General features: G+C 37.9%; 1 protein-coding gene across 2 annotated transcripts; it reads right to left on the bottom strand.

The window, feature by feature from the left end:
* Positions 1-702: 702 nt before the first annotated feature.
* On the bottom strand, positions 703-13,369 carry TRMT10B (tRNA methyltransferase 10B). 2 transcript variants are annotated; one of them, XM_015817291.1, is made up of 9 exons: positions 13,266-13,369; positions 12,490-12,692; positions 11,098-11,206; positions 10,143-10,267; positions 7,251-7,403; positions 6,737-6,815; positions 2,024-2,091; positions 1,632-1,755; positions 703-1,005 (listed from the first exon to the last, which is right to left on the bottom strand). In XM_015817291.1, the coding sequence occupies exons 2-9, from the start codon at positions 12,664-12,666 to the stop codon at positions 902-904; spliced, it is 939 nt and encodes a 312-aa protein (XP_015672777.1). In that variant the 5' UTR covers positions 12,667-12,692; positions 13,266-13,369; the 3' UTR covers positions 703-901. The 2 variants fall into 2 exon arrangements, with proteins under 2 accessions (XP_015672777.1, XP_015672784.1); XM_015817298.1 differs by having other exon boundaries at positions 12,490-12,689.
* Positions 13,370-13,639: the final 270 nt, after the last annotated feature.

Raw genomic sequence — 13,639 nt, 5'->3', positions numbered from 1 at the left:
ATGGCCCTTCCTCCTGTTTCCCAGGGTTGTTTTCACAGCCTATTATAGGTGGTAACAGCTTTTCTTCACCCAGTTGATTTTATTTTCTATTTTAAAGGGATGCTCCCCTTTAAACAGAACACAACTTTTGAACAGTATTTCCCACTCAATTGCTGAAATTTTGTACTCACTGAAAATGAAAGTGCTGTATCTGTTTACCCAATAAATAAATACATAAGGTCTCCTGTATTTAGTTAATTAGCAGGAAGTAAGCTCTACTATAGTAGCCTTGCTTCTGAGTGCCTATGTAGGCTAGCACTCTAGAGCCTTTTATAACATTCCTATCCTTAATTTTAGAACACTCCTAATAACACAATTAGTCAACTCCACTGTGCTTGGAAGGGTAAATAATGGTGGCAAGGAGATTTAATCTGATATTAGAGCAATAAAGCATTTATTTTTTTAAAAAATTGACATAACCCCAGCTCCCTTGCCTATGAGTGCAGGAAAAGCTACCCATTTGTTTAATTATGAAAGACTCATTGATTGTTTTCAGCAAAAATTCCCAGCATAAATGTCATGTTTTTTAAAAAAGAGCATATCAGTAGTAAGTGCAATTAATTGTAATGTAAAACAAACAATATTTTAACCCTTCTAATAGATTCACCAAGAATAAGCAATGAGAGACCCAGTCTTTTCCCCAAGAAGTACAGTAAGCAGAAATGAAGATCAATGACTTGTTTACTCTCCCCACATGTCTATATACAGTAGTGCTGGAGTCAAACTCCCATAATTTACAACTGGAAATTGTAGTCACTGTAGTCCAAAATATCCAGAATACAATTGGGTAAAGGAGACTGTTGTAGGTTACCAAAAACAGACCAAATCTTGTTTTCTCATATTAGTATCCTGAATCCTTTTGTCACTTTGTGTCTTTGAAGATGTATCCCTTTCCAGGAGAAACTGCAACTTTAAGTGCCTCTTCCCAATTCTTGGTATCACAGAAAGTTGATAAGGCATCAAACACTAAAAGAAATGCATTGGATAATTATAAAAATGTCATGAAATCACAAGGAGGATAGAAACCAATCATGGCATAACAGAGCTTCTATAGAAACAGTAGCCATCCTCTGCATTTTTTAGACTCTTATTTTCCAACAATAAATTAAATATATTAATAAGGAGTATGCAAGATTTGTGGTCTTTAATACAGCACGACTCTTTACATTCAAGGCTCTCTCCTATTTGCTCCAGGTAGAGTCTACTGTTTAATGCCCATTTGCCCATATCTCATAAGACAGCTCTCCTATGTTAGGACTATATCTAATTAAGCCTAAAGAGGAGCAATTTCTTGAATAGTTCATCATGTGATATGACATTTTGTGCCCTAAAAAGTACAATAAACAAAAGTGAGCAACAATTCTGTAGAGAACTGTCAAGACTCCAAATTCCAGTGTGCACCAATCAACTGTACAAGAATTGTCAGAAAGGTGTAATTTAAAAAAAATGGACCAACACCATCCATGCAAGTTATCAGGAGTTAATTTGCAACAGCTAATTCCAGCTATAAATTGTATAGGAAAGCTGGTGGTAATACAATGCCTGCAAATAGATGGCAGAGAATTCTGTCAACAGGTGTGTGCATTACTTACCTTGGTTGATGGCCAAGGTTGTTGAGTGGTAATTTTTTGCATTGACGTTCTTTACCATGTACTCTTGAATAGGCAATCGTGCTGTCTGCAGATGTCTTTCCTGGGCAATTTGGAAAGTGAGTTTCTACAAAAACAAATTATATACACTAAAAAAGGGAAGGGAGGAAATGATTCTTTGGACATTTTTTTAAATGAACTACATCTGGCTATTAGATTCTTTAAAAAGCTTATGATGCCTATCCTCCAAACCCAGAAGCTCTATTTTAATTATATTAGCTAATTGCTCACTGGAAAATAATATGTGATAAGAGTTAAGTTCCTGCAGTTCACCACTAAAATACCACACAACTATTTCTGCAAGAATATCATTATAATATGTGCAATATACTTACCTTTTGAATGCTTTCATCCACCAGCCCTCCCAGAATATGTACTTTTTGTGGATCAACTTCCTCAAGAACTAAAATGAGAAGAACACAAATAAACATCAAGTAATAAAGGCAGATTGCATTATATCAATATCATCTTCATAATCTTGTTATGTTTTGCCTATCTATCACACCTTTAGGAGTCAGTAGTAAAGGCAAAGAAATACAGAGAACATCAGAACTGGCAGTAAAGGTATAACACTATTATGAGCATTCAAAATATACACTGTCACTCTACATGGGGCTACCTTTGAAAGTCAGTCAAAAACTGTAGCTGGTTCAGAATGTAGCTCTGGTAATTAACAGATACAGTAAACTCATGTAATACCATCTCCTGAGTAGGCTCTTGTAGTACCACAACTTTGAATTGCAGTGGCTCCCAGTATGTTTTTGGGTACAGTTCAAGGTGCTGTTGGTCACCTACAAGATCTTCATAGTACAAGACTGGACCTATGTGCAGGACTGCCTATCTATACTTATTTCTGCCAATTCCATGAAACCTGACAGACATGTTCTAAGTTCATTCAATTAAACAGTAACATCTACTGGTATCTCAGAGGCTTAACTTCTGTTGCTGTGCCTGCCGGTGCAACAATTTACCCCTCCGTATCCCAAATTCAAAAGGCCCGAATCCCAATGGTAAGTAAAAGCTTAGCTTTCCCTGGACACTGAGCCAGGAAGCTAGGAGAATCCAATTTTAGGGGATTGTTGCAGGGAATATGTGTGTTACCTGAGGGTCATGGGTTTCAGGTTTTATGTTTTTAACTTTCTAATCATATGCCAGGAAGTGGAGAACAATAATACAGATTGATTTTTTTTAAAAAACAAAATGTGGTACGTTAAGAGTGTGGGTGAAAACTTCATTAGTCTCTTCTCATAGTATGTTTAACCCAATAAGGCACAGGTGTCAAACTCACTGCATCACGTGACATGTCGTGACGTGTTGTGACTTTTTTTGCATTGCCGCAGCTGGGGTGGGTACAGCCTCCGCATCGTGCAACCGGCAGTTTTGACGCCCCTGCAATAAGGCATTAACTGCTCTGTCACTGATGACTTTGGCAGCACACAGTCCTACTAATTAGCTCAAAAATCACAATTTGGGGAATTTAGAATCTCTGTTCACTTTCTCCAAGAAATGCCATATATTGCAGAAGCATCTGCCCCATTACTGTTCCAGCAAGGTTCCACACTATTAACCCTTTTTCCATTTCCTTTTTCATCCAATCAGAATGAGGGAGCTTTCTTCTACAGTAGGCATGTCCAACCAACAGCCTAACTGGCATTGGACAGCTAATCATGCAGCTCCACAAGATTATAACCTTTAAATATTATGTGATTTATATATATATCAACTATAGTGTATATAGACAATTCCTCTTCACTCAATGTAGCCCAGGCAAGCCAAATGTTCTACACTGTATGGCTAAACTTGGTAGGCAATTCTGTAATGGAAAGGCTTCTTCTGCCACTATGTCAAATTCTCTGTTCTTTGAATACTTACGCAAAATGGGTCAAAATATGGGACTTAGGTGTTCTATAACACAACTGACTTGGTGGAATTAGTTAGGTCAGTTCTGAGGCAAATTTAACTCTAGGGGAGAGGGGCAGGGTAGTTGATCTTTCTCTGTGTTGCTACAATACATTAACTCTCCTTGAGCCAGTTAAGCATGCATTGAGAACAGGGTCATTGAGTAATATGTTATTCTACCTTAGTTCTCTGAATTGTATAGCGGTCTTAAAAAAACACAACTAAAATCAGAAAGACTGAAATAGAACTGCTGCCAATAGTGTTAGTCACTGCCTTGGTTCAAACCAAAATGTCCAGGTGTGCTCAAACATATTAAAATTATGCCTAGCAAAATTTACACAATATGCAATACAGAAGAACTCTAATAATCATTTCTATTTGACCCCAATTTCTCCTTGTCTGTTTTGTGAAGGGTTTGTTTTTTTCTCTTTCCCAGCTCAAATAAGCTTAGTCACTGGACTCTTTTGAAGAATTCTCCTTCCTCATTAAAAAAAATATTCTTAATTATGTTTTATCTGTCTGCGAACTTTGCTGTTTTCCAAAGCTTGTGGTGCTCTCAGCAAGCTTGCATTTAGCTGGTGATGTTATTTTGGGTAAATAAAACATTAAGTGCTGGTACTTGAGTACTGGCTATGAAAAGAACAATGTTATTTATAGATACCGTTTATACTATCATTTTCTCTTATCTCCAGTAAGAGTATTTCTGGCCTAAAGTGCATCAAAATAAACTACCATCTGCTTAATATTATAGATTGTTCTATTTTGAAATTTACACCCCTAATTGTTGGTATCAGCTCTTATTTTGCTCTAAAGGTTAATATTACATGTTAGTCCCTATTTTATGATATTCTTGAATAATATGGTAGAAGGTCTGTAGCTTCTCTTTAGGCAGCCTTTAGTGATTTTAAATCAACATTTCATTCAATTTTGAGACTTCTTCAGTAGGGAAGATTTAGTAGATTTGGTATTTTAGATTCAGTTATTCTTCCTAATCCAGACATTTTATAAATATTCTAGAATTAGGAACTTGATGTTACTCGCAACGCCTATTAACTTATCGTAGCTGCCTCCTTGTTCAACTTATACTGAATTTATAGGCAAAGGAATTTTCAGATCCAAATTTTCAGCTCTCTAGACTAGCAAACATGAATGCCTCACTCTTTTTTTTTTAATGGAGATGATTATTTCAAGGGTTCCAAATGGCCTCAGATGTTCACTTGATGTACTACTGCAAAGAAAATCACCTTAGAATACATTTCCAGAAGACTAACGTACAGGTAATTCCTCAACTTAAAACTGGTCATTTAGTGACTGTTAGAAGTTATGACAGACCTCCACAGAGCTACTTACAACCTGGTTTTGACAGCCTCCTGTCCCTCCAGATCCCATGATCACATTTTCGGCACTTGGCAACTGGCAACATTTGCAGCGTCGGCAACTCGCAATGTTTTTTTGTGGAAAATGGTGTTTACTTCTGGTTTCCAGCAAAAAATGCCCATTGGGTATAATGGGTTGACTTAGCAACCACAATGTTCATTTAACAACCATCATGACATGTAACCCTAATTCTTGGCTCAATTATGCTTGTAAGTCGAAAACTATCTAAAATGATCTTTCTTAAAACATTTAGGTAGTTTCACTGGGTAACAGGACAGTAGCAAGTGAAGGTTTTTAAATATCCAGGTGTAGTCCTTCAAGACTCAGGATCATGGAATGTACATATCAAATCTGTATTCTTAAGGGCTCAAAGAGATTCTTCAGCTATTTTTTTCACACAAAAGAAGTCATCTTTATAGCTCTATTCACTGAGCAATGCTTGGCTCAGTTGCTTATATATCTCCATTACATTCTTACCCAAATTATAGGCTGATTGTTGAGGAAATATTACAAACTAAGTCTATTAGAGCAGTGCTTCAAGCTCTAAAATGTGTATTCAATGTAATTCTAAGGCTAAAAGCTGGCCAGATGACGATTGAGGAAACAGCCTTGTTATTCATTTTCCAGCGGGTCGATCCCATTACTTTTAGCCAATAAATTCCAGTTGTTTTGGACTCTAGCAATTTTTAGAACATTTCTCAATTTCCAAATTTCCTCAAATTTATGGTGGCTGAGAGATATCAAACAAAGGCTCCTAGATAGTGAATATTAGAATGAGAGAGACCTCATTCAAAATTTATCCCATTACAGTTTAACCACCCTAGATGGATGTCAGCTAATTATGCTGACTCACCGTCTTCCCCATTTCGACAAAGGATTTTCTTCAGACAATAGTTGGCCTTTAGCATTTTTATATGGGAGATTTAATAAAAGTTCCTATAGCTAATCGGACCTGCCCTTGTGGTGATGGCTCCATGAATCCATCCATACATTCCTGTTAACAAGAAGATTCCATTTTCCTTTGTTGTTACACCCCAGAGACCAGACTGAAGAATCTTATATTATTTCCTTTCTATTAGATAGCAAAAGCCTTAGTATAAATAATATAGCAACGTTTTGCACAACAGCTGTGAATATGTACAAACAGCTGACTTCTGATCTATATGAGCAATATGTTCATACTTGCTCTACTCATCTTTGGAAATGTATTGTTAGATTTTAAAGTACAATTTATAACTATATATACTGCATTACTGTACAGGTTTACATTTTACTTAAGATTCATTTTATAGTACTTTTTCTTATTTTATAGTTTCTTTTATGTTATCTGATGTTAATTTTTAAGTATTAGTAAGACTCCAGTGCTGCATTATTTCAGCAGGGCTGCAAAAACCTTGTAACTTCGAGCCCTCATTCCACCAATCAAGACAAATTAATGTTTGGTTCCCAGTCACAGTATTTAGAAAAAGAGGAAGTGCATCAGCAAAAACCACAAGCCTAGATCAGGTTGGGCTAAGTTATAGTTACCCTACTAACTGCTATTCTTACTAAGGGCTGAGTTCACGTAACTGTTGCTCAGTTTGGCATATACGGCTGTTTGTCCCAGCTGAATGCTAGGCTATATGGCATTAGCTGACAGCTTATGAGGAGGATGTCAGATACGTGGAAACAAGTTTAATCAAGCTGATTTGAAACCTACATTAAGAAACCCCAAATCCAATTATTTAAAATAAGAACAACAAACTTTAAACAGCCCCAAAGCTGCAATATACCATTATCAGAATCCGGTGTGAGATATACAATCATGTCCAAAGGAAATAGGTCAAGATAACTTTCTGCAGTCACATCCATCTGAAAAAGAACGCAACATACGTAAATGGAATTTCAGAAAATCCTTTTAGAAAGAGCACTTGTGCAGGAATGAGTGTGCAATTTTGGAAATACAGGTCATTCTGACTATCCATTACTATTCTACTGAAAAACAGATTTTAAATCAAAACAGCATTTTAGCCCAATTTAAACCTAATAATATTTTACAAGTCTACTGAAGATATTAAACTACAGGACTTCTTAAAAGCAACTATTCTGTGTCTAGTTATGTTGGGACTGCAACTCTGGAAAGTACCAAGTTAATCATACAGAATATTATGGGAAAGGAAGGCAAAGCTACCAATTCTATGTGTTTTACCTTCTATTGATAAGAGCAATTTGAGAAAGAAGTATTTTCCTTCAGTGTCATCACTTGGAGAGAGATAAAACAGAGGGGAAGAGGGGAGATATACTTACCAGATAATTGGCAAATCCATCATTCATTCTCAAGCATGCTTCATAAATAGGACTGTTTTTCACAATCCCTGTGAGGTGGAGCCAAAAGGGCTTTTGAGCTTTCTTGTTGGACCCATAAAGCCGCCTAATCTGTGCCGCAAGCCGACTTATTTCCTTGAAGAAGAGAAAAAAGCCTCAGTGGTTTTTTTTGTTTTAGATGTTCTTCAAAAAGCTCCAGTATTATTCAGAGCTTTTTGTTGTTTTCAGTGAAATATACCAATCAAAATATAATGCACAAGATTAAAGAATAAAGCATTTAGACAACAAAGAAGCAAATAATATTGAATAATAATTAAAGTGAACTAAAGCTAAAGGAAAAAAACAGATTCATATAGAACTAGGCTAATTCTTTAACATATTCTTAAAGCTTGACCATATAGGACAGACATGTCAAACACAAGGCCCGGGGGCCGGATGCAGCCCGTGGTTTCATGTGGCCCGCGAAGCCATCCTGGAAACAGTGACGGAACAGCCCCCTCTGCCTTGGTCCTGGCCCAGGCCAGCCGGGAGCCAATGTACAATTTTGTGCTGGCCATCTATGCTGAAACACATTCAGTCTTAGCTCCATAAGCCCCCCCCCCGCATGGCCTGAGAGGAATGGTGAGGTTCCTCCAGTGGACCATGTCTTGGCACTTGTCCTGGTCTCACCCCCTTCTGCCAGAGACCCTCAGATCTGTCCCACTCCTGCCCAGGCCCCCACAGGCCCCCTTGACGCGAACGATGTAGAGCTGGCCACACCCACCCAGTAGGCCACACCCACTCCATCCACACACACCCAATAGGCCACACCCATCCTGGCCACACCCACCCGGCCCCCTGAGGGCAACCGCAATGCTGATGCGGCCCTCAATGAAGTTGAGTTTGACACCCCTGATATAGGACATATTGCCTCATCTTCTCATTTTGCATACGACAGTGATGGCGAACCTATGGCACGGGTGCCAGAGGTGGCACTCAGAGCCTTCTCTGTGGGCACGCGCGCCGTCGCTCCAGTCCTAGGCCTTCAGCTGGGTTTTATAAAACCTTTTCGCTTTAGGCCTCCGCCGCCGTGTGCAAAAAAAAAAGGTTCAATCAATCAATCAATTTCAACTTCTCGTGGGAAAAAAAAAGATCTTACAAAGTTGGAATTGATTGATTGAACTTTTTAGTCCCTCCCAGTCTGCTGTTACCACCGCAGCCATGCCCACCCAATGGGCCACACTCACCCGGCACCTGACAATCCATAAGTGGGTTTTGGGTTGCAGTTTAGGCACTCGGTCTCTAAAAGGTTCGCCATCACTGGCATACGATAAAGACAATTCATACTGGGAACATATGTTTGGAATCCATTTTTTAACAGCAGGACTATAAACTTCTTTCTAACAAGGCAGAATAATTCTCTGCCAAACTGTGAGTTCTCCATAAAATATCAAATTCTATATGAGAATTTGGAAATGTAGATCAACATCACACTTGCATCTTTAATTGTTAAGTTTCCACATCCCAATTTATATTAACATATTTAATAACTTAAAGTCAAACAAGAGTCATGGAGGGTCATGACCAAAGCTTATGAGTCCAAGAACTTGGCAGTTTTATTTCAGGCTGATGTAACTGCTCTAAATTTCCTACTGAGCATTAGCTGTTTAGAGAGCCAATTTGGTGTACTGTTTAAGATACCAAGCTACAAACCAGGAGACTGTAAGTTCTAGTCCCACCTTGAGCATAAAAGTAGCTGTTTGATCTTGGGCCAGTCACTCTTTCTCAGCTCTAGGTAGAAGGCAAGAATAAAGCATTTCTGAAACCTTGCCAAGAAAACTGCAGTTGCCAGGAGTCAAAATTGACTCAAAGGAACCAAGACCCCCAGTTTATGAGCATCTCGAAACACTGGACTTCATGCTCTGCCATATGTGACTGTAATACACATTTTGATCTTGCAACATTATCCTTGATAAATTTAATAAAGAGCACTTCTTCCATCTATTGCCTTTCAGTGGCCCTTAAGCAAAGTCTTCTCCATCAACTATTCCAAGAGGTAAATCGTACAAAATATGCTTAAAATCCTGCCAATCTCAATGTTTCCTTGGTTCAAGAGGACTTAGCCTTATAACTACAAGCAAGGTATAAAATCTCTCACAGAATCCGACATCCTTCATTCAACCATTTTCTTCTCCATGCATGTTGCAGAGGTTGAACTGCACTTCTAGAACTAACAAGTTACATTCCAGTCTGGGCTTAAATGTGCATGAAGCTTTCTATCGTTTTCAGGAGGAAAAATCAAATGCTCACTTCCACATTTCTAATTTTTCTAATTCTTCAGTCAATACTGCAAATAATACAACTAAATGCATCTGTCAACGCTGTAACATTGGATGTTCCTGCTCTGACAACTGATGGAAATTGCAGCCATTTTTATTTTGCTTTTAACATGGTTTTTCTTCTGTTTAGAAATTAGATATTGAAGGGGGGCTGGGGTAAATGCTTGAGCTCAGCTAGCCATAATAACAATGCAGCTCCGTGGGAAACTCAAGGACACAAACAGATAACGTTTTAGTGGGTTGAGGAGCTGGGAAGAGAGCCTGGCTCCTGGCTAATTGGAGAATGTGATTTATGACTGCTTTGTGGGGATGGGACTTACATTCTGTTACTTTGTATCTGGAGGAATGGAATCTAGTTTTGGGTTCAACTATATAGTGCCGATACTTTGTTTCCTGAATAAAATGTTCTTTGAGGAAGTTCTTTTGATGGGTTTCATCTATCGGAACCATGACAGCATCCTCTTCAAAATGTTGTGAAATAGGTACTGAAGAGCAGAGGCATACTGAAAATTAAATTCCATGTTTTTTTAAAAAAAGAGCAAAAATATAAAGCTACCTTGTTAGTCATGTGACTGGTCAAGCTCATATCAATACACAGCCGAGGCCCCGTAGCCTTGGCCTCTAGAAGACGATCTTTTGCAATGGCTTTTAAATCTCGCTTACTAAGTTGAGGAGCAGTGCCTGAAATGAAGAAAAAACAAATCATCCAGTTGCTCACTATTGAACAATGTTAAGCAAACAGGTGAGGCATAAGTCATGATTTTTCAGAGTAGCAATAACTTCTTTGAAAGGCACTTCAGTGCCTATAAATCAAAATCCCTCTAGAAAAAAATGTTGCCTAGCCTGCCCTACACTTCCTTCCAGGTGAACATTACTGTAAGGTCCTGCTTTAGCTAGCGCTCCCAAGAAAGTCATTGCTTCCAAAGGAACTTTTATTGAGAGACGGTGATAGCAAAAGAGCAAGGCAAGATCTGAAGAATTCCCGTGCAAAATGTTACATTAAAACTCTCCCTTCAAACCCCTCCCCAGCGCCCAATGGTTCAGTATGATTTCAGCCAATCCACAGGTGTGAAGTTGTTATGGGAATCGGAGTGATAAAGCCACAGTTCTCAGGCATTTCATTTTCGTCCGGGTCTCTTCCCAGCCGAGTAGAGATAAGACCGATGGCCCCAGGCACATTCCTCCTCCCTTTCACACCCAGAGAGATGCACCAAAGGTGACAGAACAAAGTAAAGGAAATGCATCCCAAAGCCCACAGAGCTTCGCCCTCACCGAAGAGTGAAAGACAGAATGGCAGTACCTGAAAACAAAAATGAAATGAATATATAGTTTGAGGATCTGACAATTACAAAATATTAGTTGTAGTAGAGAAGCCTCTTTCAGAAGACTGGTCTGCCATTATGAATCTCCTCACAGAAAATCTATGTAGAGTTCTGTGAAACTTTAGAGTACAGAAAGCAAACTATTTTTTATAGAAGACGGAGACAGAAATTATTCTGTGTTTCTTGTACCTTTTTGTTCAGCATGTTTCGCTTTACGTCGTTCTCTTTCACATTTTCTTTTATCCTTCTTTGCAGAAACAATCTTCTCCCAGTGCCGTTGTTTCCTTAGAACATTCCTCTTCATATATAAAAATAATAATAATAATCAGATACATATTAGGCAGAAAAGAATCCATTTGCAAAGATTTTCTTATCAGAACTTGATATTAGAGGTGCATATGCATTTGGATGTAGGTGAATATATTCCATTGATTAAACTTTTGCATATGTCCATCTAATGCAGGTATACACAGTAGCTATCTCTCCTCTTTCTTTTTCTACCTCTCACACATAGAAACTATTATACACAGACAGAAAGGAATACATAATTGTGTGCTGTGTTTTTTCCCAGATAACTAATAAGTGGCAGAATAGTTATGAAATATTTTTTCTGCCACTAAAAATGTTGGGAGTACAGTATTATTTGCTTAGTGCTTTCAGTCAATAGCAGATGTTATATGTAAATGGCATTTTAGCACACTGCTTGCCTTTCTAAATGCATAAAGGACCTTTGTGGGAATCCAGGAAAGATCTGCTGTATAAGTATTTTTATAACATTTGTATTACTATGATAGTCAGCCAGATGTTTAGATTGGATTTGGCATTTTTATCCATCAATTTAGGTTTTCCCAAGGACCTGCTTATTATTATTATGATGATTGGTTGCATAGTCAGCCAGATGTTTAGATTGGATTTGGCATTTTTATCCAAATCTATTGAATCTTGTCTTGTTGTTAAAGGTATCATCACAGGATATAAACTGTTCCAAATAAATCTGCCTTTTTGTAATTGAGCGATGGTGATTTTGTCAACGGTGTTCAAGTGGTGCTCCAGTTTTATTCTTATTATTAAAGGATCTTTAGGACACTGGTGCAGGGAAAGGCTCAGCTATTGTCAACATGACATTTTTTGGCACCACCTTAAAAACTTTCCATTGGCCCAGACATTTGGGAGCAAATCTGTTTTGATTCTTGATCGAATGTGTTTTGTATTGCTTAAATAGTTATGGTAATTTCCCATTTTCTTCATTTGTATTGATATCTTTTAGCTAAAGAGCAATAATGAGCTATTTCAAAACATATAAGTTTAAGGAAAAGTGAAGTAAGTGAAATGCTTGAGCTTTTTTGCTGTCTACAAACTGGGAAGGTGGAGATAAAAGGAGTATTCAATCACAATGTATAAGTACCTACCTTACATATCTACAAGTATGCCTTTAAACAAAGCCATTGTTAGCAAGACTTTCAAGCCCTTCTTCAATGTAAAATATGATCCCTGTGAAACACTGAGATTCACAACATGAAACCACATTAAAATCACCCCAATTTGCTTTTGACATGAATGGCTGAAGGCCATTTTACTTACCGAACACCAATTCTCATTTCCTGTCACCTGTTCACTGGATCTTTCATCATTCCCATCAATTTCCAGAAGCTCAAATGTGTCCCAGAAATTTTCCCCATCTCCATCTCCATAGTTTTGCTGCTGATCACAATAATCTCCACAAATACTTTTCTCTACTTTCTTCTCAGGATTAGTCATTGTTTTTTTTTCTTTTGTCCAAACTGCTGTGAAAACAGAAAAAATTATGTTAGATGCTGGACCATAGAATTTAATTGGCAGATACTAGCCAGCTACTGAAGCTGCTCTCATCCTAAAACAGAATAGTTTCCTTCTGTACTGACTGCAGATTCTGGCTAGTTTTCAAAAGAGCCCCAAGTGAGCATGTTATAGCAATCCAACATTGAATTGATAAGGGCATAATTCACACTGAGTATTCATCCTTTATACAGAAAATGGGAAAATGTGTGAACCAGCCTTAACAGGTGCTATAGCACGGAAAGCTAAGAATTCTGCATTGCCAATTCCAGATAACGTGAAAGAAGCCATATTCGAATTCAAACGCTGGCAATTGTGTAAGAATTTCTGAAGCATGCAATTCCTCCTGCCATATAACGTCTTAAAGGGATTTTTTCTACTTAAGAGTTTCTTAAGTAACATTGCACAAATAAAATCAGTGTGTGATCCAGAAGAAGATAAACAAAATATGCTTTATAACTTTTATGAATACGCAACAGCCAAATCGATTAAGTAATTTAATAGTCATGAATTATTGTTCAGACCAAACGTCGGTTACTCACCTCCCTTTGATACATTACGAAAAATTAGCTCCACGCTAGTTGATTTCCTTCACCTATAAGGAATCATCCAACGAGACTTCCCTCTACCGGGAGCGAGCTGCATTCTGGGAATTTTAGTTTTCATTATGGGCGACGGGAGAGGATTATCTGTTTCAGGATTGGGCGGATGGGAGGGTGCGTTTCTTTGATTTGGAGACGACGGGGGAGGAGCTTAAATTTGATTCGCTGGCCCTCCGTTCTGAAATGTCATCCTGAGTTAGATTTTTTCATGAAAAGCAAAAACAGTCTTTTCAATTCTGAAAACCTATTCTCAAATTTATTGTTTTTCGGGCCACTCTTGATTTCTTTTTATCTTTTGATTTTTTTAAAAAAAA

This window comes from Protobothrops mucrosquamatus, unplaced genomic scaffold (assembly GCF_001527695.2).
Source record: "Protobothrops mucrosquamatus isolate PMUCROS unplaced genomic scaffold, P.Mucros_1.0 scaffold_126, whole genome shotgun sequence".
Lineage (NCBI taxonomy): Eukaryota > Metazoa > Chordata > Lepidosauria > Squamata > Viperidae > Protobothrops > Protobothrops mucrosquamatus.
This window is presented reverse-complemented; position numbering and strand designations above follow the sequence as displayed.

What these genes read in the sequence shown, in the direction of transcription:
- TRMT10B (XM_015817291.1), bottom strand. Translation starts at nt 12,666, where the DNA reads ATGACTAATCCTGAGAAGAAAGTAGAGAAAAGTATTTGTGGAGATTAT. An exon ending in CACACCGGATTCTGATAATG is followed by an intron (nt 2,092 to 6,736) that starts GTATATTGCAGC and finishes TTCTCATTTTAG; the next exon opens with TTCTTGAGGAAGTTGATCCA. An exon ending in TGGATGAAAGCATTCAAAAG is followed by an intron (nt 1,756 to 2,023) that starts GTAAGTATATTG and finishes TTGTTTTTGTAG; the next exon opens with AAACTCACTTTCCAAATTGC.